Source organism: Anser anser (assembly GCF_964211835.1).
Source record: "Anser anser genome assembly, chromosome: 1".
NCBI lineage: Eukaryota > Metazoa > Chordata > Aves > Anseriformes > Anatidae > Anser > Anser anser.
In genome coordinates this window covers 37,718,158-37,744,752 of record NC_139720.1, presented here as the reverse complement: position 1 = coordinate 37,744,752, position 26,595 = coordinate 37,718,158, and the positions used below count along the sequence as shown (strand labels likewise).

Sequence of the window (26,595 nt, the reverse complement as noted above, 5' to 3'; positions counted from 1 at the left end):
TTTTTAACTGAGATGCTCATGGATTTTGCATAAATGAGATGGTGGTTGCGAGGTTTAGCTCTGCAGGAGCAACTGTGATTGAAATTTTTGCAAAAGATTTTTTTTTTTTTTTACTTTGGTAAATGAGTTTCTCCAACAATGATGTAGTCAGTAACATCTTGATCAAAGAAATATCTGAAATAGAAACTGTTGATTTTATTTTTGTCCACTTCATCGGACCTCTGATAGAGTAGAAAGATGCTTTTGTTTAGAGCCTATTTTAATTTTAACAAGAATTTAGGAAAACATCTCTTAGTGATTGTCACCTTTTTCATTATCAGGAGGGGACAGTATGTGTGACCTACTGGAGAATTTCTGCTCCTGTCTGAGAGTGATTAATTCTGTGTGTGGGCTAAGCAGATGTCTTGGCTGGCAGAGAATGAAGAGAGAGCTTGGTCCACCATTGAACAAATATTACATACTTACATTAAGGCTGCATTGAAGGAATTTTGCTTGATATTTCTAAATGTTGAATATTTTGGCTCCTAATTAATCAAGCCTCGAAGAAGTCCAGGAAAGCTGGGCATTCCCAGAGCCAAAAATGCAGGGCAGCTGAGGAGACCCTGCTAAGCCGGTTGCCTGCGGGACACCTCTCGGCTAGTGACAGAGATGTGGTCACCTTCTAGCTGACACACAGTGGCATCAGAGCAGATCTGCTCTGGCTCCTGAGTGAGGCTGGAGAGCCTTCAGTGCCCAGGTGGGCTTCCTGACTGCGAGGCGTGTGCGTGGGACGATGTGTCCCCATGCGACCAAGAGGTCTGCGTGAAGACACACCAGCGAATGCTCTCGTGTTCCCCTGGCTTTATTCCCTCAGCAGTTCTGATGAAATTTGTAATGCTCTTTTCCTTCTTCTGGTTCATAATTCATACAGTAAGAAAAAATTCAAAAGCCAAAGTAAAAGTTTCATTGCCTGATGATTTCTGCCTGATAAGTTATGCAGGTGTGCATGGGGATACTGCTACGTTAAGTTGTCTGGGCACATTTGTAGTGCAGGACAGGGGAGGCAAGCAGGGAGCTGTGCGTTGCTCAGACATGACAGTGGCTGGCGGGCACTGCCTTAATGGAGGCTGGTTGCTTCTGTGTTAGATCAAAGCATTCCTGGACAGGTCCAGAACAGGATTGTCAACCAACAGTTCTAGTTTAGAGTAAAACTTTTTGTTTAAAAATTCCTTCTATCCCAGCAGAAAATGTTTCAACCTATTGATAACACGCCTGGGTTTGCATGTACCGTCACAAAAGCTTCACTTCCCAGCACAAGGGTTGGCTGGGGCCTGCCTTGATGAGCCTTTCCTGCAGTAAGTTGCATGTAGGTTCGTTTCATAAGTTCTGATTGATTTGCATCTTAATTCCTGGTAAGAAAGCTGTTTGACTTTTGGGGAGGAACCTTTCATCTCCATTGCATTACAGTTTAATATTCCTTTGCAAGTTAGTTAGGCATAATAGCTGTTTTTTTGCTGGTGGCATTTCTGCAGTAAGCCATATGCTCCCTTTTTCCATTTCTTTCTCTCTCAGTGCCCGTTTTTGAGGTCAGAAGAGTTTAAATTGCTTCTTTTATGTGTTTACCTGAATCTACAAGTATATGTCATCATTCTGTTCTGTGTCCTGATATGCAGAACACCACTTACATTGCAAAGCTATCCAGGTAACTCTATCCAAGTAACTTTTTATTTTTCAATGGTCTTGAGAATCTGGAGGGGTCCCAGTTGACTGGAAGCTGGCAAATGTTGTGCCAATTTTCAAGAAGGGCAAGAAAGAAGACCCTGGTAACTACAGGCCTGTCAGTCTCACGTCAGTGCCTGGTAAAATTATGGAGGAGATTATCCTGGGAGTTATTGAAGTGCACCTGGAAGACGATGCAGTCACAGCCACCATGGGTTCATGAGGGGTAGGTCCTGCTTAAAAAATTTAATTTCCTTTTATGATAAGATCACCCATCTAGTCGATCAAGGGAAGCCAGTTGATGTAATCTTTTCGGATTTCAGTAAAGCTTTCAGCACGGTTTCTTATAGAATCCTACTGGACAAGATGTCCAGCATACAACTAAACAAAAACATCATAAGATGGATGAACAATTGGCTGACAGGTAGGGCTCAAAGGGCTATGGTAAATGGGGCTACATCAGGCTGGTGTCTAGTCACCAGTGAGGTCTGCCAGGGCTCCATTTTAGGGCCAGTTCTTTTCAACGTTTTTGTAAATGATTTGGATGTAGGACTAGAAGGTGTTTTGAGTAAGTTTGCTGATGATACTAAACTGGGAGGAGCAGATGACCCTGTCGAAGGTGGAAAGGCCTTGCAGAGAGATCTGGACAGATTGGAGAGCTGGGCGATCACCAACCGCATGCAGTTCAACAAAAGCAAGAGCCAGGTCCTGCACCTGGGATGGGGCAACCCTGGCTATACGTACAGACTGGGTGATGAGACGCTGGAGAGCAGCCCCGCAGAGAGGGATCTGGTGGATTTGGTTGATAGCAAGCCGAACACGAGCCAGCAGCGTGCCCTGGCAGCCAGGAGGGCCACCCGCACCCTGGGGTGCATCAGGCCCAGCACTGCCAGCCGGGCGAGGGAAGGGATTGTCCCGCTCTGCTCTGCGCTGGGCGGCCTCACCTCCAGCACTGTGCGCGGTTTGGGCACCACAGTACAAAAAGGACATTAAACTGTTGGAGAGTGCCCAGAGAAGGGCTACAAAGATGGTGAAGGGCCTAGAGGGGAAGACCTATGAGGAGCGGCTGAGGGCACTGGGCCTGTTCGGCCTGGAGAAGAGGAGGCTGAGGGGAGACCTCATGGCGGCCTACAGCTTCCTCACAAGGGGGAGTGGAGGGGCAGGCGTTGATCTGTTCTCTTTAGTGACCAGTGATCGGACCCGAGGGAATGGTGTCAAGCTGCAACAGGGGAGGTTCAGGCTGGATATCAGGGAGAGGTTCATAGAATCATAGAATATCTTGAGTTGGAAGGGACCCATAAGGATCATCTAGTCCAACTCTTGAGGTTCTTCACCAAGAGGGTTGTCACGCACCAGGACAGGCTCCCCAGGGACGTAATCACGTCACCAAGCCTGTTGGAGTTTAAGAAATGTTTGGACTGTGCTCTCAGTAATATGGTCTGAATTTTGATTTTTGGGTAGACCTGGGTAGACTTGTGTGATCCTGACAGCCCCTTCCTCCAAAATCTGCCATTCAGGTCATCAGGTGCAGCTACTGCTTCAGACAGACTTCTCTGTTCTTAACAGATCCTTAGTCTGAAATTCCTGTCCTCAGGTTGAAGATGCTTTTAATATAATCCCATCCCTGTTCTTAGCCATCAAGAAACTTAAAAGTATACTTTTTTTTTCCTCCATCTCTTCTCTTTTAGGGGTGGTTTTATATAACCACCAAGGACAGGATGGATATGCCTGTGTGATAGAATTACAGTTAAAAAGATGAAAAACAAGAAATCATGCCTGAAAGCTTAAAATAGTCTCAAAAAAAGAGGAAAAAGAAAAAATGGCAATATAACTTTCAAACAAATATTTTTTCCTATACCATATCCTTTTTTCCCTGACAAATTAATTCTTTTTGACAGACTTGGCAAGTGAGCAAGTGTCTCCAAGGCAGACACTGAAGCTGCTTCATGAATTCGTGTTACAGTTTTTCTGATATTGTTGCTCTGCTCAGATGGTATTTTTAGCTTTATTCACACCTTGCTTTAACATTTTTGTGAGTAAGATCATTTTGTTACCCAGTCCAAACCAAGTTGCCACTTAGTTTTTGCCAGCATTATTGTTGTCATGTTTTCCTTGAAGCAATGCTTGCAGGAAGGAGGCTTCCTAGAAGGAAGCTCTGATTTCAGAAATATTTAGATAACAATCTTACTCCAGAGCTCAGACCTTTCACATTGCAATTTTATGATCTATTTTTTAATTGGAATCCTTTGTTGAGAGAAGTGTAAAATATATTACTTGGCTGATATTTATTTTGATTTTTTTATTTATTATTATTTTTTTGTCACACAGCTTTCCTCACAGAATATGGTTTTGGATCAGAAGTTTTAGGTGGGAACAGTTAAGATCCTTCCCTGACCTGTTCACAGTTCTGTCTTGTGTGTAGGAATGTTGAAGGGAATATGTTCTGGTCTAGGAGGGTATTTAGCAGCAAAGATAAAAGCACATTAAAAGTATTTGTGCAAGGTGGAATTTCAGAAAAAATAACTTTTTTTTTTTTCAATTGCTAGTAGCACAGTACTGTGTTTCCTGTAAACAGTTTCATCGCAGGCACGTGAGTCTCCAGTTTCCCAGCATCTCAGTATCTCCATCCTCTGCAAATTCCTCTAACTGATTAGCAAACAGTAACAGATCACAAAGCATCATCACCACTTGCCTGAGAAAGCAGAGTATGTAAGTGTTCTCCTGGGGTGTATTAGACCTTAGAAGAAGGAAAAAGATGCAAACAGGTAGGATATGCAGAGAAAGGTTCGGTGGTACAGACCCCAGCTTTTCCCCAGCTTTGCAATTCATTTTAGGTGTTGTTTGCTCAGATCCTTGTCAAAGCCAAATAATGAGGAAAAAAAATATCGGAGTATTCTGTCTCAGCAATGCATCCAGTTTGAATGTTAAGCACTCCTTTATCTCTCTGAGCAATAGACTGCGGATTGCGTCCAAAAGTGTCAGATGCCTGAAAATTGTTTTTGAATAGTCCTTCCTCCACTGAGGAAGCACAGACAATTTTAGCAGCAGCTGCTCTGTTTTCTGCTAAAATCCCAGCCCTTACTTAGGTTTCTGTCTCGCATGAGTTAGTTCTGCCTTGCTGCCCATGGCGTAGCTCAGCGTAGGTGCAGCAATTTGCCCTGTTTGGCGATGGTGGTCCCCATTGCTCCTCTTAGCTCCGTGCTTGCGTGAAGTCCCTGCTGATTTTACCTGAAGTTGTTCTTACAGAGCAAGAGCCAAGGAAGCAAAGAAAATGAATCTGCTTCGAAGACCACACTGAAAATGACTTGAGAGATTTGAATTGGGCAGCCTCAATAGAAGTTGAGGAAGAAAAAACTCTACTCAAGAGGATGCGATAATTGAGAATTTCAGGTCTTTTTTGCAAAGAGCAGGTTGAATTGTGTACGTCAGCTGCAGTGGCAACAGAGAGAAAAATAAGAGAAAATTAATTTAATATAGTAGGTTTCGATGTTCCTTCCAAAATGACTGCAGTCTAATAACAGAGGATGTCTTTTCAAGTGGCAGATGGCCATATTAAAACCACAGCTGTGTCGCCATTTCAGAATTTCTATAAGGCACACGAGAGGAGGGGCCAGCTGCCTATAGCTTGGGCAGCGGACTCTTGCAGAAAAGCTTATTTTTTACCTGGGTCTGATCCCTGACGTGGTTTGGGGTGTGACATCCTAGATGGTTCTCCCAGTTGAGCAAACGGTGGTGGGACGAGAGCTGCGGGGAGGCAGCGAGGCACTGGGGCTGCTCCCCCCAACATTGGCACCCCCAGAAGCACCCGTGGAACCAGGGGGCCGGATTCAGCAGGAGTCAGGAGCTGTTATCCTGCACCCAGGTGAGATAGGATGCTCAGCAGCATCTCCCAGTTTCTGCTGAGCTTTTATCAGCTTGCGTAACCTTTAACTTGAGAAACAAAAGTGCAGCTGCACGCCACCCTGCTTTGGAAGTTTGCTAACCTCTGCACTAAGGGAATCAGAAGACTTTGAGCTGGAGATGCAGTTTTCTTGGGCTCAAAACAGCTGTAATTACTCTTTCAGAAGAAATGTTCTCTTCTAGTGAGTACAGTTGTTGCGATATCTGGAATATTTATCCAGGAGTTAAAGTCTTGCTTTGTAAATTTAGCTAGTTTATAAGAAAAGTAAACTTTGTGCTCCTCGAGTATGATCTACCATGAGTCTTCTTGAGAAAAAAATACACACAGGAATAAAGTTAAGGTAATAAGGAAAGGTAGAGTCATCTTCTTTTTATAAAGATGTATGTCAACACACATACACTCACATATAAAATCTGGGTACCAAGGGTAGGGGAAGTATGTATATGAGTCATGGCGGAAAGCAGATGTCAGAGGCAATGGAGAGCAGAGAAGTAGCAGCATGACAGAAAGAATGAGATGAGGGAAGCAGCAGTGAAGAAGTGAGCATGGAGGAAAGTACAATTGCTGGAGGAAATGCCTAAAACATTGAAAACAGTATGGCCAATTACAAGAGTAAAACTGAGTTTGGAAGGGAAGAAAGATCGCTGAAGGATAAGTCAGGCACTGGGACGGGTTGCCCAGGGAGGTGGTGGAGTCACCGTCCCTGGGGGTGCTCAAGGCAAGGTTGGACGTGGTGCTTAGGGACGTGGTTCAGTGGGTGACATTGGTGGTAGGGGGATGGTTGGACCAGATGATCTTGGAAGGCTTTTCCAACCTTAATGACTCTGTGATTCTATGAAAAGGTAAGAATTGCCGAGAAAGTTTGGAGAATCAAAAGGGGGAAAACAAAAAGATGTCATCTGTAGTCAAGTGAAAGACAAGTGGGATGAACAACACAGGGAAGCAGAAACAAACAGATTTCATACATGAAATGTTAAACAAAATTATTGGAATGTTGAATAGAAAGACAACTGGAGACTATGAAAATTCAAACTATTGTTTCTAAACATGACAAAACACATCTTCCAATGCATGCAGTTACTGTTTATATTTGAATGTGTTTGTAACTAGTAGAGTTAACTTTTAATGCTTTATCTTTCTAGCCTCTTGGATGGCTTTTAAGGTTCTTGTCTTTTGAATATGCCAAATGGGTAGGCATTTATTTTGGTGTTATTTGGAGCCTTGTATTATTTTCCTTGCAAATAATTTCATATTTTCCATGTTGTTTAAAAGATACTATTCAATGATTTTGCAGTTGCAAGTGTTTGAAGTCACTATAAAAGCATTGCAGATTATCAAAACTGATGGATCAACAGCGTTCTTTTGTCTGAGAAATGAGAACAGCAACAAACCCTCTGATCTATTTCATACCTCTGCAATGCAGAGCTAGCCACAAAGTACCTCTGTCTGATGACACTTTTGTTTTTATACTTTGAATATCTATTTAGTAGTCTGGGCAGTTTTTCAGAATTTTCTTTGTGTAAGTAATACAAAAAGTTTTACTGTTGTTAATTTAATCCCACTACTGTTTTCATACCTCTCCTGGTTTAGCAGGATGTTTAGCCAAGACACAAGAACTCATAAATTAACAGGGTATGTAATTAAAGTTTGTTAAATGCTGTGTTCAGAAGAGAAGTGGTATTAGCTTAATCCCTTTGCCAAGCCAGTGCAGCAGCAATTATCTTGAGTTCCATGTTTATTAAGGAGTATACTTAAAATTAAGCGAGTCATTGGCATCATCCATCTGCCGCGTTCTGAAAAGCAAACTGATTTTATTAGAATGAACAGTGTAAAAATCTAGTTTTTCTCGTTGTCACATGCACAAATTTATTCATCTTTAAATTCTAAAATAAAATAAAGAACAGTAGTTATGCGGTACGTATCATTATTCAGAAAGACTGGGCAGTCTAGCTATAGGCGTCATTCTGTCAGTAACAAAGTCATGATCAGCACACAAAAAATTTGTGACAATTTCTTCCGTTTACAGGCAAGCTATAGCACGAAGTAGAACATTTCTGGAATGTAGCACCTACAAATATCGTGTTTCCCTTGTAAGTTTATGCAGAAATTCCTTGTCTTTAGGTAAATATACATGCTAGAGAGAGCCTCTGCCGGACCTCTTGGTACTTCATTCTATTTGTTGTGTTTGGAATAATTTAATTATTATTTTTTCCTGTGAACTTCTGAGTGTTATGTTGTTCTCTGTACCGTTATTTAAACTTTTTGTAACTCCTGTATTAGGGAACAGGTTAAATGAAGGGGAAGGCTGCTGTATCAGGCTGCCAGTTGGTCTTCAAAAATAAAAACTTCCAGCAGTGATTGCAGAAGTTATAATAAGCATAAAATAATAAAATACTTTTTTCCCCCATTATATTTAAGAGGTAACACATTTTTACCATTGAATTATCACTGACATCATTAATACATTATTTACAATAATGATGAAATATTTGACTCAGATGTAGGGAAGTGAGAGAAAAATGACTAATTTTTCAGTGTATGTCGTTTCATCCAAGGCTTCTGAATTTTTGATTTTGTATTGCACATGCATTTGTTCCTGTTTCCTAGGTAACATGTTTTACAAAAGCAATTTTTTACCATAGTAGAAGTAAGAAAAGTTAACCTCAGATAAGTTTGGAACTATCAAAACCTTATTAAATCTGAAGCTTTTAAAATATAGATTTAATATTTCAATCAAAGGTCTCTGTGTGCATGCCTTTAGATACATGCGTATGGGGTATATAGACATATACATTTGCTTAATTTTAAATCGTAGCAAAATTGTTAATTTCTTTCACTTTATACATGCACACTTCCAAGTTTAAAGAACATAGCAGTTTATGCCTTTATTCTGTGAGGGTAATAAGTATATGTGCATATTTTATATATAGTTTGGTGAGATAGTTTATATCACTAAAAGTAAATAAAATAACTGGAGAAAGGAGCTAGATTTGTAGATGTTTATAAGCAGGTGGAGATTTCAGGCTTCTCAAAAAAGAGCATTCTGTTTTCTACATGTATGAAACTGAGATTTTTTTTTTGCCTGCCTATGATATGAGGTGCATCTAAAGAACTTTCATCCTAGTTTGAGACTTGCGCTGGAGTATTAAGTATAAATTGAACTGTAAAGTTGAAATACTTTCACCTGCTTAGCTGGATGAAGGGGAGTAGCGGCTTTTAAAATGAGTGATGAAAGAAGTGTCTTCAAATAAAAAGACACTGCTGGCCACTATTTCACCTGGTAGTCATGTATTTTTCTTGCATAAAATGTGACGAAAACTACGGACCTTGATCATACGAGCAATATTTATCCCTTTAAGCTGACAAAATCAGTCACATTGGGTACTTGGTATTTCTATTACCTTTCATGTAACCAGTGGGTTAAATGCAATCAGTTCCAAGCTCTTTAGTATGTTTTTTTCATGATATGTTTACCAATGGTTTATTTAGAGGACAAAGCATTATGTCTTTACCTTAAAGAGAGTCAGCATTGGTCTTAAGTCTGAAGAGGTCCTTCTACTTTGCTTCTGAGCATTCAGAAGGATATCCAGATATGAGAGAGGATGTTACAGAACTTTCTGACTTGAGAACATCTTCAGTTCCTTTATTAGAAGATACCAGTTTAATGTTTTTCCTCTGTATACATCATCAGAGGCCATTAGACTGTGTGAGATACAGTTCATGGCTTTATGATCAAACTTCCTGGGTGAAATTAGTTTTAGAAAGCTTATGGGTGATCAGCTGAAGGGTGTTTTGTCCTCGTGTTTAATCTTTTTGGAAGATCGACAGGCAAATTCTCTGTGGAATGTAGCCAAACTTCTTTTTGTCTTCTGTGCTGTTAAGGCCTTGAAAGTTAAAAGGGGATTTTACAATTGCTTGCAATTATTGTGCACTGTGTATTCCTCTGTCAATGTACGCTGTAAGTCCAGTATTCAGCAGAGTTTCCAACTTTGGCTCTCAGCCTGTCTGAGAATTTTGTTAGGGCATAAGGAAGTATTTGAAATTTTTATTTTATATGCTGACTACGGTGACATTCTCCTCTCTCTCCCCTGCCCCATTTTTCATCCACTCAGATATCTCAAATAATTTTCTGAGATCCAGTAGTAAATTTCTAAGTATGTAATATTGCACACTTATTTATGGTTGTAATCTGTTAGCTAAAATAAACTGCTCGTGCAGAAGAGGAGAAAATGCATATTCTGTCTGAAGATTTCTTAGTACCTTTCAGTCTTCAGAAGTGCAGGAAAAAAAGCTGGAATGATCCTCTGGAGATTGTATAGTCCATCTCTTAGCCCAAGGCATTGTCTTTGTCATTCCTCACAGATCCTGTATCACAGAGAATTATGGAATAATTTAGGCTGCAGGAGCTCTGGAGGCTGCCTAGTCCAGCCCACTGTTCAAGGCAGGGCCACCTTCAAAGTCAGATCAGATTGCTCGGGGCCACATTCAGCTGAATTTTGAATAACTCTGAGGGTGGTAAGTCTTCTCTGAGCATCTTGCCCCAATGTTTAACCACCGTTATTATGAGTTCTAACCCCTTTCATCCAAACGAAATAGTTGGAATTTCCCTTTTCAACTTGTTTGTTGCCTTTTGTCCTTTTGCAGTGAACTTCTGAGAGGAGTCTGACGTTCCCTTGTTCGTATTTTCGAAAACAGCACAGCCCCTAGATGATCACTTTGTCTTTTTTCTTAAGACAAAACAAATCTGGGTCCCTCAGCCTCTCTTCATACATTGTGTAATCCATCCCGGGATCATCTTGGTGGCTCCCTGATGGACTGGATAAGTCTTTTTGTCTACCAAAACGGGACAAAATACCGCAGGTAGAGTCTCACAAGTGCAGAGTTGCGGATAATGATCACTTCACTTTATCTGCTGCCTATGTGTTTACTGGCACAGCCCAGTAAGGAGCTGGTCTTCCTTTCTACAAGGCTGCACTGCAGACGTGCATTCAACATGTTGTCCACCAGGCCCCCCCAGACCTGTTCTGCAGAGCTGCTTTCACTTGGTGCCCGTGCAGTTGAATGGAATTGTTCCAGCTCAGGTGCAGCACTTTTGTCTAGGGGTTTCTGTCACACTGTCCCACTCTTCACTGCCCTAATCTGCACAATGTTTTCCTTTATGTTCTACTTGAATCTTCCTGTAGATGATAGAAAATAAGTTTTACCTTTTTTTTTTTTTTAAAGTTTTTCCTCATTCTGTCATTTTGTTACTCTCTTTATTTTGTTGTTACCACAGTCTTTTCTCCACCTTTTTTTCCCCTCATTTTCAGATTAAATTTCACAGGCCTTTAGTCCAGGCACATTTTTTTTTTTTTTTTTTGTAACTAACATTTTAACTGTGGACAGAAATGTCCAGTTGAGACCTTACCAGTGCAGAGGAAAGCAGAGAAGTAACTTTGTCTGCTATAATTATGTTAAATATATTTGTATGTTTGCCTAACCTGCAAATATTGGATGGGGGTTATGGTGTTGGGTTCAACTTCTGAATGACTGTGGTCCCCAGGTGCTTTTCATGGTAACACCTACCAAATCACTTCTTCATCATCCTCAGTTTATGTAGTTTAATACTGCTGGTTATTGGAATATCTGACACTTCTCTCTATTGAATGGCATCCCGTTTTCTTTCAGACGATTACTTGAGTGTATTCTGATCTGCTCATCCAGAGGGCTTACATCTGGTTTAAGATTGGTGATACGCTGTACATAGATATATTAGTATTGGAATGGAACATAAAGGTTTGTATGGGTTTAATGTATAGAAATGAAAATATTGGATAGCAGTGGATCCAGAAAGATCCAAATGATTTGCTTCTCTGGGCATTGGATCACTAATTGCAAATCTTAGCATAGCCTTCCAATCAGTTTAGTGTTCAGGCTGAGAAAGGCAAACTTTCTTTGAGTGACATATATTAATTGTGAGAATGTTCATCATAGTTAGCACATGGCATCTGTTGTGTCCTCTTTGTCTGGTTTTCTGTCTTGCTGCTGATTTCACATGATTTAGCCATGAGAAATCCAGGTTGGCTGGTTTTTTTGATGTTCTTGTTGTTTTTTCCCAGTTGTTTTCAAACTGTTCTGTTTAATTTTTTACTTTAGTTTTCACATGAATGGAATTTTAATGCCAATTGTGTAAAGATGCTCTTCTTCCTCTCCTTCCCTCCCTGTCTCTTTCTTCTGCTTTTTTTTTTTAACACTGTAGTTGACCTTTTCTAGTTGTCCTACATCTCTGTGAGTTCTCAAAGGTGACTAATAATGTCCTTGAGATTGTTAAATTATCGTCAGCCAAGTTACCGCTTCTCCAATTGCAACAGTGGGGAAGATCTGCCTTCTGCAGATGTAGCAGAATTGCCAGCAAATGTTGAGGTTTTGTCCAGGACATCAGCAGTGTAGCCCCTTCTCTTATGCGAGGGTACCATGGACTCTTTTAATGACCACAGATGGTTGGCCCTTTGGTTTTAGGTCCAGTTTTAAACTAATACAAGAAGTCTAAGTAGTATTAGCTATAACTGTGAAGGGGTAAAACAAATTCTCTTTGTGCTTAATGGATGTTGATGTGCCCTTTAACAATAAATACGCATGGGTTTGGAAGAAGGCCTGCATGTGGTTTGAATATTGCATTTCTTCACTTGCAGTCAGGCCATTAACATAATTTAAACATCCTTCTGTGTAAATTTTTAAGCAAACACACACAAGCATTAGCATAAACCCATTTCTAGACAACCCCCTGCAACTCTGTGCTGCCAATTTAATGTTGTTTCAAATGCTGTGACTTTGCTGGAACATTCACTACATGCTAACTTGCTGAGAGTGCAAAAAAACGAACAAAGGAAAAACTTGAAAATGTTTTTCCTTGGCAAATAATTGCCAGTCCATGTTCAACTCCTCATGGTGGATTTGGGGTGCAGGTACCCACTGCCACCCCATGAATCAATGTGATGCTTGACTCAGCGATGTTGTCATTCGCAGGGCACAGTATGAAGAACAGAGTCCAACACGAGTACTTCAGCACTGAGCTGGTTTTGTGAAGAAATAAGGAATGGTTTTTCACCTTGTATTTTGTGAATAGGTATTTATTTTTGTTTCCTTATCTTTTCCCACTACATTTAGAAAAAAAGGATCATCTTAAATGGTGACCCACTCTGTTGTTTAGCTTTTCAGTGTGCCGAGATTGTAGGACTCTGAACTCAAAACAGTTATTTGATGAACTGCAAAATATTGCCATTGTAAGACTTCAAAATATTAACCTAGGTCTCAAAAACTGCAGAAGTGGAAAAAATGAGGGAGAAAAGGTAAGTGCAAAGAGTATGGGAAAGGTCTGGCTTTACTCCGATTTTGCCTATTGACTTGTAGAGTGTCTTTAAATTACATTTTCAAACTTTTGCTCCTAAATTTTGTATGCTATAAATGTGTACTTGAACTACAAATTGAGATTCTCATTTGCTTTAGTCCAGGAGCTGGTGTTAGAGCAGCTGGTCAAGTATTATTACACATGCAGTACATTCAGCAATGTAGCTGTGAGCAGCAATGCCTCCAAGTCCATTCTCAGTATCGTCTTTTCCCTTTAACCTCTTGGAAGTGTCATCAGAAGGGATTCTGGGAAGACTGGCTGCACTGGCATACAGGAAACATCTTATTAAATCTAATTTAAATCCTCATTTCATAAACTTAAATGTAACTCATAATTTTTTATCTTCCCCTCAAGAGGTTATTAAATACACTGTGTAAAATAAAAGATATGACTGCTCATAAATCACTAATGCATGCGTGAATGTAGGACTTGATTTCAGCCCAAATGGCATGCATAGTATTAAAGAATATAGAATAGTCTTCCAAAACCAGATGGTTAGTCATTTTCCAAAATTATTGGCTGAAATTCTTCCATTCCTATGTTCTTTTATTAAAATAAAAAGGGCATGTGATAGTTGTCAGTTCAGTAGCACATATACACTGTATTAGAGCTGTCACTTTTTAAAGACAGAGAAGCAAGTGGTTTTTCTCCTCCAGCTCTTGCATGCTTTACTTTTGCCTTACCTGCCAAGTCTCAGCTTTTGAACTCTGTGCTCATGTGTAACAGTTGACGACATCAAGGAACAAAAGAATAAAAGAGTGAATCCCCCTAACCTGTCCCCACTGTGTGGCACACACGTGATTTCTTGTAGGTTCTTATAAAGGATTCCCTGAAGCTTGAATTCAGAATCCAACAAAAAACTCCTTGAAAGTTGATTAAACTTTCCTATTGGCCTAAGTGGCAGGGAGGTTGGAACTAGGTGATCTTTAAGGTTCCTTCCAACCCAAAACATTGTGTAGAATCATCAAATGTTCACAGAAGTCAATTTAAAGGTCAGAGTAACCATAATAATAATAACAAATATATATATATATATTTATTAGTGACCAGCAGAGAGTCTGGTCCAAATATTTTGCATTTTATGTCTAAGGTCAATCCATGTGCGACTAGAGAGAGGAAAATCCTGACTGTGGGGATAAAAGGAAGTGTGGGTCAACATGCTGGGCAGTGGTCTTCCTCTGTTAGAGTGGGTTTCCTCTGTGTGAGCATAGAAGCAGGATGGAAAGAAAGTGTGTGAGAGAAACACTGTTTAAAGCATGGGCAGGATGGGCTTCAGTTTAATTGTCTGAAAAGTCTTGATGATTTCAGTGTAGCTGTATGAAGTGTGGGAAGTCACCAATTTGGATGTGTGTTTGCAGGATGGAGATGGTAGGGCTTTCATAATGGAATCACTAGGGACAAAAAAGAAATAACCATGTAATACTTGAAATGAAGTTTTGTTTGCTTTTTTTTTTCTTTTTTTTTATTTTTCTTGAAATATATGAAATGCTTATTTTTAACTTCCTTGTTAGTTTACAGTAATTTACAACTCATTGGAGATCTTAAGTCCTTTTTAAAGTTTCACAATTTTAATTCAATTATTCTCCTTATTTTACAGTTAGACCAGAATGAATTTTTATTCTTTGCAAAAATGAGAATTAGTGTATTGATTGAGATTTGAAGTGATAATGGATTATAATGTCTTGTAACTGAGCAGAATTTTTAAGCTAAGAGAGCTGGGCCTGGTTAGTGTGGAGAACAGAAGACTGAGAGGGGACATTATCAACATATACAAATATTTGAAGGGAGGGTGCCACTCTTCTCGGTGCCCAGCGACAAGACAAGAAGCAACAGGCACAAACTGAGACACAAGAAAGTCTGGCTGAATATGAGAGGGCACTTCTTTACTGTGAGGGGCACAGAGCACTGAACAGGTTGCCCAGAGAGGTTGTGGAGTCTCCTTCTTTGGAGATATTCAAAACCCGCCTGGATGCCATCCTGCGCAATGTGCCCTAGGTGATCCTGATCGGCAGGGTTGGACCAGATGATCTCCAGAGAGCCCTTTCAACCTCAACCATTCTGTGGTTCTCTGATCACAAAATAATAGGTATCCCTTGAGTAAACAGAGTTGGAATTTTTAATTTCAATGTGTAGACTCCATTCATGTAAAAAAAAATAATAGAATTTGATGTCTGCCTACTGTAACAGTCATCCCCTTCACATACCAAGCTGTATATTTCCAGTGGCTTCATAATAGGAAAACTTATGTTAGTTTTGTCAATGTATTAGAACCTCCACAAAAATAGCGTATAGTTTTACTTTTACGTTTTTGCACTACAAATATTTGTAGGAGTGCTAAACACAAAGAAAACAATCCTTAGCTTCTGCATTATCTTTGCATTTTTAATTCCCAAACTGATTTTTTCATGGTAATTCAGATGCATCATCGGTTAATGCACTTTTAGTGACCCTTACTAATGATGCAGTTTGTAAAGTTATTGTAAAGTGGGTGGGGAGACCTTCCCCCTGAAATTAGAGTAAATGTGACTTAACTTTGCAGTTCTGCAAAATCGGTAACAAAGTGAGTAGCAAATTAAGCAAATTCATCCATCTGTGAAATATTTCAAGGTCAAACCTTTATTGGCTACAAGATTTCTAACTAAAAAGACAGAGGATGACAGTACTTACAGTTTGGTAATGTTTGCTTACTGACCGTGAAATGAAATTTAACAGTGCGGCATGTCTACATTTGTAAATTTATTGTAGTTGTTTAGACTTCTTGGAAAATGAAATGTCAAGCTATCAGCCTCAGCTTCCACGATGTTGTTTAGGTCCAACGAAGAAGTTCACTTTTTTCTTTTTCTCTTTCCTTTTTTTCCCCCCCCAGTGTGAGGCTATTTTCATTTCACCCATGTTTTTCTTAAGTAAAACAAAACTTGTGGCACAACTGCATCTGTAGTTTAGTATGGGACAGTACTGCACAGATGTAAGCATCTTACTGGAGCAACTGCTAATAATCGTGATACTCACTATTCAGCTCAGTGGACAGCGCATAGGTTTGAGCACTTAGAAGATTTGTAGATAGAGATCCTACGCTGTAGAAGTACACAAAGGTAGTGACCTGCACTTGGAGATTCCAGGCCCCCCTCATGGTAGTGCATGGAATAATTTATAGGCAAACCAATTCCAAGACTAGAGAATAGGACAGTAGATTGCAAATACCTGAAACACCTCTTTGAAGGGGTTAAACTGAGACCTAAGCTTTTTGCCTTTTTTTTTTTTTTTTTTTTTTTTAAGGAGAAAATAGAATTGCAAATTCCAAAATAGGTTATTAAAGAATCCTAAGTGTCAGTCTGTATCATGTGATAATCTCCGTACAAGATGGTATAAAACTAGGGAGAATTTATGAGCATTAGTACACAGTTGCTTCAGTGGTTCTGAGCAAAATTTTAATGGTTGAGTAAACAAAGTAGAAATATTTAACAAGTCATCTTGTAAAATCCACATCCAGTCTGAATTTTCATCTTTTAGAAGTGCTGTCTATAGATATATACTGAGCACCTAAAATAGTGAAAATGCTTCTCAGTTGCAATGTCTGCAATAAATTACAAAACTTTGGGATAGTGAGGATAGCTGCATAGGTTTTGTACATTGATTGTGATGGTATAAAATTTCACTTTTTTTCATCCTTTGGTTAGTGTTGGTGAAGACTGAAATCTTGGATTAGCTTGGTCTGTTGTATATTGAGGTGAAATAATGAGCTCTGCCACTTCATGTGTGTGTTAAGAAATGTGGGACTTGCATTTTGAACATTGCATTCACCTCCTTTGTCTTTCATAATTAACCAAAAGGAACGCTACTTGTTTATTGATATGCACAGTTTTGACTTTGATGTCCAAATACATCTTAAGGAGCTCAAACGCCCGTAGTTGCAGTAGCAGATTGCTGAAATGATAGCGCGTAGACCACAATAGAAACAAGACGTGAAGACAAAGATCTGGTTGAAGAGAACAGGGAAGAGAGAGTGGGGATGAAAATGTTTTACACAGGGGAATAAAGTGTTTTTTAGGGATGACTTCTTGAGAAAACCATGATTAGTGTTTGTATTTACCAGTGAAGAGGAGGGCTACAAGAGAGGAATTAAACCAATCCTGAAGTACAAAGCAACATCAAAAGGGAGTTTGAAAAGTTTTGCGTGTTGTTTGTTTGTTGTTGTTGTTGTTGTTTGTTTGTTTCCCCGCTGTTAAGTGCCACAGGACTTAAATTTTCAAGTACTCTCTTGTTTGGGAACGATGAGCTTTCAAGAACAAGAAACCTCAATTACCCTATCCCTTCTAAAATGTGTGTTAAGGTCAATATCTCATAGTACTTTGCAAACAAAACCAGAAGTATGTTATGTCCTGTATCATTGCCCTGTGAGTGCTGAATGAAACACTGAATTAGTCACCACTTTATAGTTGGCCCCAGAATTCTATATGGCAAAGCTATTAATGTACGAGTGAATTTTCAGCAGAAAATGGCAAAACTCACGGCAGAAGTGGGCGAGTTTCACCAGTTCAAGATGTAACGCATTTTTTTTTTTGCTTGTGGTTTGCCTCTTAACGTTCAAAACCAGGAATATCAACCTCATGGAGGAGAACTGGACAGACAGTTTTTATAGCTTGTATATTTGCTTTATATATATATATATATTTAGCCATTTAACAACAGTGTAAAGATAAAGGTTTTCTAGATTTTTTTTGTTTGTTGTTTTTTCCTTGAGTGGATGAAGGTGGATTTACAATAGGAAACAAATTATGATCTGAACTGTAGAACCTGCTCTGTGCCCTTGGAATGGGGACAGAAGGGAAATCAAAGCTCATCCATAAAGAGGTGTCAGTAGTTCTCATTTTCCAAACTGCTGTTTGGCATGAGGGAGATGAAGTACCACACTAATGCTCAATGGGCCTTGCTATTGTACAGGAGACTTGTGGATGGAAACTGTGATACTTCAGTTCTGTGGACATGTAATACTCGGGTCTCATTAATGCGAGGTTACATGTGAAGTTGTCCTTTTGCCTTTCAAGTTGCTCTGCTAGTCTTTGTTCTTTACACTCGATAGGTTTTGCAGTTTCAGATTGTGCAAGGATGATAGGAATTATTTAAAACTCAAGATTCAAAAAGAGAATGATTGTGTGCATCGGGTGTTTAGAGAGAAGGAGAAGGGTTAATCCATCTGAACAACTGGATTCTTCATTGCCATCATGTTATGTTGGCCTGTGCCTCTAGGGCAGGGGACTCCAGATGGATGGCTTAATTTGCATATATATTTACATATTCTTTAGTCATAAATTCACATGATCATAATGGAAAATGTGCCTGTGGCTGTTTTTTTGTTGTTGTGTGTTTGTTTGTTCTTTGGCAATTGAACAGAATTTTATTCTTGTTAGAGCTCACCTGCAGTAAAATCTTTCTATTTATCTACTGTATCTTGACCCTGATAAAACACAGGGGGCTCAGGATACAAATCATCTTCTGGGTATCTTTTTTTTTTTTTTTTTTTTTTCCCCAGAGGGACTTTTTCATTGCTCGTTTCCTAGTTGCAGTCTTCCCTGTCAGATTTCTCTCCAGTTGCCCATCCTTTATTACTTTGAACTACTCCTTCAATTTATTAAACAAATGGAAAAAAATTCTTGTTGCAATAACTCATTTTTGATCGAAGAAATGCACAACTTATTACTGGTAGATGCTTTCAATAGTGATGCATAACAAGGTTTTCATTGCTACTAAATGATTGCTGCTATTAAATATGAGTAAGAAAAGAGGTAGAACACCCATTGTGGTGTTCTGAGGGAGCACAGGCATTCCTCTGCACCAAATAGTTCATAAACCTAAATTTCATATGTTATCCCTGATATGGAAAACTGATACCAGACAGAAGATGGGTAAAGAGGAGGATTTATATCAAATGTTGTTTCATTTTAGTGTTACGTATCATGCTGGTCCTTTGTGTTTTAAGATGAAATCTCTCTACACCCTTGGAAGTAGGGTGGGATAATTGTGGGAATACATTATGTGGGTGTGAATGTGCGCTTCCACTCTCTGCGCAATGAGACTGTGGCTCAGGGCTATGGGGAAGAGTCTCAGTAGGATAGGATGCATCTATAGGAGGATGTGCAGGAGGATCTTTCACAACCATTATTGCTTATCTCCTAAGGTGAAAGAAATTAAACATATTTAATGTCACATAATAAAGTTTCTTGCGTAAAGTTTCAGATGGAAAGAAATGTCCAGGGATGGATTCTTTTTTAGCCTACTGTAATTCTCATGCATCCAGGTTTGGGTCTTCCACTGTCAGCTGAACCTCTGAATCCCACCTACTTCCATCCTATTTGGTGTGGTACCCTATACCTCCTCTATTCTGCAGGTATGCACCTTAAGAAAATATTTTCATGTTTTAATGTGAGAACTTCATTTCACATATCTGCTGGGTATTTTTGTTTTAGTGAGCTGTGATTTAATTAATTTTTTTTTTCTTTCCAGTGTTCTGCGTAGATTTTAATTATGGTTAGAATTGCAATATGCAGTTTCATAAGACTAGAAAATTAGGAAGATATAGTTTTTACTCAGTGAGGAGGATGCTTTTTTCCATATGTTTTTCATAGGTGGTTTGAGTTGGTTGCTTTATGCAAAAAGCAGACAGAAGCACAGTATGCAAAATCTTGGTAGTGTTCCCTCTAGCCATTTGCTACGTTTCTTTAGAAAGATGAAAACACCTTTAATTCAGACTTTCTCAGAGAATTATGTTCTAGTTTTAGTATTTTAAAATATCAGTCTACTGCACGAGCCCTTAAGGGGTTTTAAATATAGTTAGAGTAGTATTCTGTTAGCTTTTCTTGTAGAATGACTATTGGTGTCACAGGATGTTAAGCAAACTCAAACTTCTTTTTTGTACGTAATTTTACCTAGGCATTTCCTTCATAGTGATCAAATTAACATTTGTTTCTGCATATTCGTGTATTCTAATTAGTCACTCATTTCAAGCTAAATAAGCTGGACAGAAAGGAAGAAAAATAGAATGTATGCAAACTGTTTCAGCTGAATTGAAGAAAAAAAAGAAAAGCTTCTTTCCCCCGAAGCATACATTCTGCATGAAATTCAACTTGACAAGTGACCCTTTTAAAACGGTGCTACAAAGATTTCTCAACATTCTCGATATACGAGAGACAGCCTTCTATTAGACCCACAAGCAGCCCCCCAACTCCCTCTAAATGAATGTAGCTGCTTCTTCTACCCTTTGTATTCTACTTTATCCTTGTTCACCGCACTAGTGTTCGTGGTTTTATGTGCACACTTTTATGTGAGAGAATGCTTGCAAAAATAAAAATCATTGGGAATGTTAATGTAATACACAGGTGATATAATACAATAAAATACAATACAATAAAGAACTCCTCCAAGGATTGTTGGCAGGTGTGAGTCTGATGAAAATTTGTGTGTTCATGTGAAGAAAAAAAAACACAGGAAGATTTGCCAGTTAATTTACAGATTGGTGACAGAAAAACTGATCTCCAGCTCTTAAGTCTTACATTCAAGAACTGAGGAGCAGTAAGAAACAATGGTCTGTGACTGCGTGTGAGCAATGAATAACGGAGTGTGTGAATGGCTTGTGAAACTGAGTGTAATGCCTTAAAATCAGAGGAAACTGAGTATTTAACAGATAAAAAGTATCCTGTCTCTAAACTAAGGGTGGTGGATTAGCAGTATTGTATCACCATCCAGTTCTCAGGTAGCTTTGTTCCAGTAGGGGAACTACTAATAGCTAGTGCACTAGCTATTCTGCTTTTCTGTTGTCAAATGAGAGATGTGCAAGGTAATTCTTAGTGTCCCCCGTGGTTTCGACGGTCTCCACAAGCATCTTTAGGAGGAGCACAAGACCTGTGCTCACAAGTGTGCTTCATAGGGGGGTTTCAGATGGTGCTACGGGATCGCGGCTGTGGTAGGCCGCTCGCTCCCTCCCTGCCCACTGTACTGTATTTGTACACGGTGCTGCTTGTACAGATGCGGACCTTATGTTCTTACAGCGCTTAATAGATTGTAAACCACAGGCATTTTATGATTTTCAACTCGAGCAGCTCACATTTTACACCAAGATATTTAGGGCAAATTTTTGAGTGGAAAATTACAGCCTTAACATGAGCAATTATGACATGTAAACAAACAGCTGCTCTTGAAAAACTAGAAGGTCAGGCAAGATGATACAGTAAGATGAATATAAGGGGAGTAGTTTTGGGAAGTTCCTTTGTCTGTTCTTGCTGGTTTCCAGCAGATTATCAAATACAACCCTCAGTTGAAAGAGATCTAGAGAAGAAAAGGTCTGTTCCTCCCTTTTGAGGTTTGCAGTATCTTTATGGTTAGCTGTTTGAGGGAGGAGGGAAAAGAATCACTTTCTGTATTTAGCCAACCTCCAAAATCTGGTTGTATCCAGCTTAATTTTTGTGTTTTGTGCTGTGTATAATTCTGTGTTATTTTCCAAGAGAGTAACCTGAAGCAGGTGGGTTTCTCCCGCTGCCGCCGTGTGCTCTCGTGGGCGGTCGCATCCCGGCGGGAGCGTTCTGCCCCCTGCAGAGAGCTCCCAGGGGCTGCCCAGAGAAGTAGAGGCAGGGACAGGAGTGTTCCTCCATCTAAAGTCATTTCTCTTAAACACCGAAACATGATGATGAATGGGATGCAAAAGATGTGCTTAAACTGTTCGTATTTGCTGCCAGTTCTGTTTTGTATTTCTGGTACGAAATGCTAGAGAGGCTTGCTTCATATTTAGGCTCTGGTTTCAAAGCACCATGTTTGCAAGCCCAGTCAAATGGAAATCCTTGTTAAATATTTACTACCTTAGTGCCTTATCCATGGATATCAAAATGTTTTTCCTATCACTTTCCCCAAATGTTGGAAAAGTGCTGTAGAAGACAGTTGTGTCATCTGTGAAATTTTACCTAGATAACTGTATAGCTATATGTATGCAAATAAATAGCTAAATGTGGCTGTTTTACAAGATGAGAGACCCAGTCTATGCTGTGGACACAAAGGAAAGTCAACGCTTAAGTGCTGACATTGTCCATGGCTACAAGAGCATTTATGCCTCAGCATAACTATTTGGAAAGGACAGTATCTTAATGGTATATTTGTTTTATTATTGCCACAAAGGCTTCTCCAGTAAGTCAGTGACCTGAGACAGATCCAGTTTGACAGAGCTTCTTGGTAATACAAATTAAACAAATTACTTATGAGAATGGTGAATGTAAATATTAGCTAAATGGTGTCACTTGGCAAAATGTTTATTAGGCAAATCATGCTGGAGAGAGCATGATAATCCTTGCTTCTTCTAATAAAGCCACCTTGGAAGTAGCAATAGAGCACTTTCTTTTACTGGAGTAGCTGTATTCACGGAGAAAGATGAGCCAAAGAGCTTGAGACATATTTACGTTGCAACTTCTGTTGTACCACCAGAAAACTGAATCCCCAAATTCTAGATCAGAGGGAGCTTCAGTATATCAGCTGACACCTAATCTTATGCTCTCTGGGCATCATTATCTTATTCTCTTTGTCATTAAGGAATGAAACTCACTGTCATCTCTGATGTTTTGCATTTAAAAAATTCTAAATCCAATGTTTTCTTTCTCTGCTCCACCCACAAAATCAAAATGCTTTTCTGAACTGTTGTATGCATCTGGTATGTTCCTGTTCTTTTATGCATTTTCAAGTATGAGGTTGCAAGGTGGCCATGAAGGAATGAACTGTGTGAATCCTGAGCAATGGGAAGAGCAGTCCTTAGCTTTTCCTTAGCTTTTTTTTTTTTTTTTTTTAAACTGCAGTGAACTGTGTTTGTGAAACTGAATTCTCTGCTTATACATCTGAAAGTAGGACTATGATAAAATATTTACAGGTATGACATGAGGAGTAGCTAATGAATGTCTCCAGTGTTCTTAACAAAGCAGTCGAGGTAGTATGTAATGCTTATGAAACATAAGTTTTCAGTAATCTCGGTAGTAAAACAATATTTTGACTCGTATTGATCTGCAATACCATTGCATTCAGTTAAGGTACATCTTTCTTTTTAAATTGCCCGAAATAGCAAAACATTTTAGGGAGGGGAAGATCCTATCAGAAGCTCACGTTGTTCTAGGTTTAAAAAGCGAAATGCTGGCATCGTTTGTCTCTGCTGGTTGCAGTCAGACAAAAGGAAGCGGCTGTATAAATTATGTGCTGGCAATACAGCTCGTGGGTTAGAAGCCGTGAGCAACACCTGCTTCTGCCCCTTGGGCACGGCAGAGGAAGCCTGACCTCTGCAGAGCAGCGGTGGCTGCACAGAGCCGCGGGATGTGAGCCCCCATTCTCAGCCCAGGAGCTGGCTGGTGCCCCCTGCCCCGCCGTGCCTACCTGTAAAGGTGGTGGCTACTGCCTTTGGGACTGGCCGAAAACACCAGTCCGTGTGGTTTTCTTACAGCAGAAAGGACAGTCTCTTGGGGCGTGCTGAGGACAGGGGAACCTGTAGCCCCTGCAGAAGCTGCTCGTGCAGCAGCGTCTTGTTGAACCACCGTGGTACCGGGGACAGGTGGATTCGCTTGGTGATAGCCAAGTGTTTGCATCATTTTGTTTATCTGCTCTCATTTACAGGGTGGTCTAAAAGCAAGAAAGTTTTGCCTTCTTCTCCCCTGTGAAAAGTAGCTGTATCGCTTCGAATTGAATTTATAATTTAAGTTTAGGAAACAGGGATGTCTGCAAGACTTCTGTCTTATAGCTGGATGTTTCTGACACCTACAAACAACTTTTTGCACAGCTGTCAGGGAGAGCACTCTGCAGGAGCAAATACAGCATCAAAACAATATTTCCATCTCTGCAAAGAGAGATTTCTGTCTCTGCTGTAGGCAAAGTCTTTGTTTGGTTTTCATGTTTCATGATACTAATTTAATGTTTTTGCTGGTTGGTGGCAGAGCGCAGAGAAGACACGTGAATTGAAACCTTCAGAATATACAGTAATCTGCTCTTAAGGATTCATGTAAAAAGTTTTATTGATTTTTTATTATTTTTGGTAATATTCCTGCAGGTTCTTTAGTTTTTCAAAGTTGAAAGCTGTACGATAAAAACAGGCATGTACTAAAATGTAGCTTCCTTACAGAAGTTATACTAAAAATAATTCTGGACCTCAGGGCGTTCATCAACTGGCAACAGTGGTGGCATTTTCATAGGGGAAAAACAGGGGCTGGTGAGGTTAGGGAGGATTAGTGCATACTCGCATGGGGAGCTTGGTAGGTGCTTTCATTGTTTTGTCATTTTTTCTGGCTAAAATGGGTATGTTTTTCTGACTATACTGTTTTAAAATACCTGGGAATCCAGAACAGGCCCAAAAGAGCTCCGACTTTTTCAGTGCATTTTTTTTAGGACCCTCAGACAGCAGATCTAGCTGGCCTCTGCCGATAACTTTCACGTGTTTCAAAACCAGAAAATCCCAACTAAATTCTGATCAGTCTCTGCCTACTTCTATTGCAACAATGATAAATCGCAGTCCTGGCTCATGCTTCGCTTCTTTTAATGCTTTTAAAAAAATCGTTCTGCTTTGCTCTTTGCAAAGTAATGATTCCCACTGAAGTGTCTGCATCACCAGAGACTCATCCCGCCTCTGTGTGCTGCTCATTTTCCAGATGATGATACTGTAAAATGGGTTTCGCAGGACTGTCTGATGCCCTCGTGCTCACGGGAGCTGCGTGCACAGGTGCAGGTGAGGACGGATTGACCGAGGCGACTGATGGATCCCGGGCTCGTGCTGGTCACCAGCAGACGCCCTGCTAGACTGGAGACTTTGCTTGGCTTACAAGACAAACTATGATAGATGGCACGGTGGTGGGATTTGAGCAGGCTCTGCTTTTGTTTTTGAGTGGGAGGGAAACTATACTAGGAGCACGCATGAAATTCCTGCCTTATCTCAGGGAACGCTGTGGAATTGGGACGTGCAGCAGGAAGAAAGAGCGAGTGCCTTTTCAGGCTTTTTTCTGGTCTCCTCCTGTGCAAAGCACAGTTTGCCGTACCTTAATTTTAAAGTTTTAAAACTCTGCTAGGATTTTAAATGAGTACGGCATGGTGTGCGCGTGATGTGGCTCCCTTTGTTTGCCTATTGCCATATAGCCCGGCCAGCTCTGTAAGAAACCTGTCTGCGAAGCGCATTTTAATGTTTAGATCTAGCAGCGATTAGAATACCCGAATGCCCAGTGGGTATACGTGTCATTTTTTAACAGCTGCCGAGCTTTCTCCCTGCTGCTCCAATTAACACGTTCAGCGCACGCTTGCCGGCGAGTGGGCTGTGTGTATGGATTAAACCACCCCGCTGGTTATTCACCCCATGTGCCCGATGCCAGAAACGGATCAGCGTCTTTCCCGGCGTAGGACAGATGAAATCAAACGGGGTCCCGAGTCTGTGCGGGTGTAAATACGTGGAGGGATTTAACTGGCAGATGAAAACCTGCTTTGCCTGGAGACGTGGTTCAGTCCATTGACTAACATCTCTCCCCGCCTCCCAGCCCCTCTTCAAATGATGGAGACAGAGGGCAGCGAGCTCCCGGTGCTGGGCTGCCTCTGGCTGCCAGGCACAGCTTTCCAACTTTGTTCTGCTTAAAAACTGCTTGGAACCCTGACTTTCTCCTTCCCCTTCAGTTTTTCCCTCCTTCATCTATTTTCATGCTGAAATATTCCAGTTGGTAGCTTTGATTAAGTGTCCTTCCCCCCCCCCTCCCCCTTTTTTTTTTTGTAAAAAAAAGGAAAACAATATGCTTTCTAGTCCTAGCTGAGGTAAGGGTTTTTTAATGGTACCAGAGCAGATGGTCGAAGGTTGCAGCTTTCCTTGAGTGCTTGCTGTTAATTCATGCTCGGACAGCTCTCCGTGAGGCAGAGGGCGAAGGGGGCTGCTGGCGGGCGCTGCTGAGGAGATGGAGCGCTTCTTGGGCTTCGTCAAGCAGATAAGGAGGTCGAGAAGAAGAAAAGGCAAAAAGTACCGGCCAGAGGAGGATTACCACGAGGGTTACGAGGATGTCTATTATTATGCCTCAGAGCATTTTCGAAGTAAGTGCTTTGCCTAACCTCTTTTTCCTTTAGCTGTGATAAATGCTATGTTGTTAAGATTAAAAAAAAGGGGGGGGGAGGGGGGAACAACTAAATGCAAAACGCCCAAACAATATTCCCCACTTGGTAGAATCTGAGCCTTGTGCAAGTATTAAAGCATTGGCTTCCTGTTATGGATTGATCTGCCTGTGACTGCTGATGAACAATGCAAAACAGCTGAAGTGGCACAGCAGCTCCCAAAGTAGGCAGGGTCTGTAAACCTGCTTAATATTTCAGGTGCAGTTAATCGAGGCTGACTGCTGGAAAGCTTTTGTTAAAACACTTTGTTTTGCAAACTGATCCGCTGGTGGTCGCCCTTGTAGGGTGCCTTTGTACCGTGGATATTTTTGAAGCAATAGAAAGGCAGCGATCGCTCATCGTCGCTTCAAGTTGATGAGTAATGCGGGTTGCTGAGCGAGAGTCAGCCCTCTGAGCCTGTGCTGTGACCCAGGCTTTTCGGCAGAAAGTAACTCAAGTGGGCTCCTTTGTTGCGGCGGGTCCAGGC

At 40.4% G+C, this 26,595-nt stretch overlaps 1 protein-coding gene across 22 annotated transcripts in view; it reads left to right on the top strand.

The window, feature by feature from the left end:
• The window catches only part of GRIP1 (glutamate receptor interacting protein 1), a 325,281-nt gene that overhangs the window by 76,006 nt on the left and 222,680 nt on the right, over positions 1-26,595 (top strand). For 14 of the 22 annotated variants that reach the window (XM_083819270.1, XM_083819273.1, XM_083819281.1 and 11 more), the window contains exon 1: positions 1,221-26,051. The exons of 7 other annotated variants lie outside the window; for them this stretch is intronic. In XM_083819270.1, coding sequence (XP_083675396.1) covers positions 25,919-26,051 — 133 coding nt within the window. In that variant the 5' untranslated portion in view covers positions 1,221-25,918. Of the gene's footprint in view, positions 1-1,220; positions 26,052-26,595 lie in introns of those variants that run through there. One more of the 22 variants, XM_083819266.1, reaches the window with a different exon arrangement.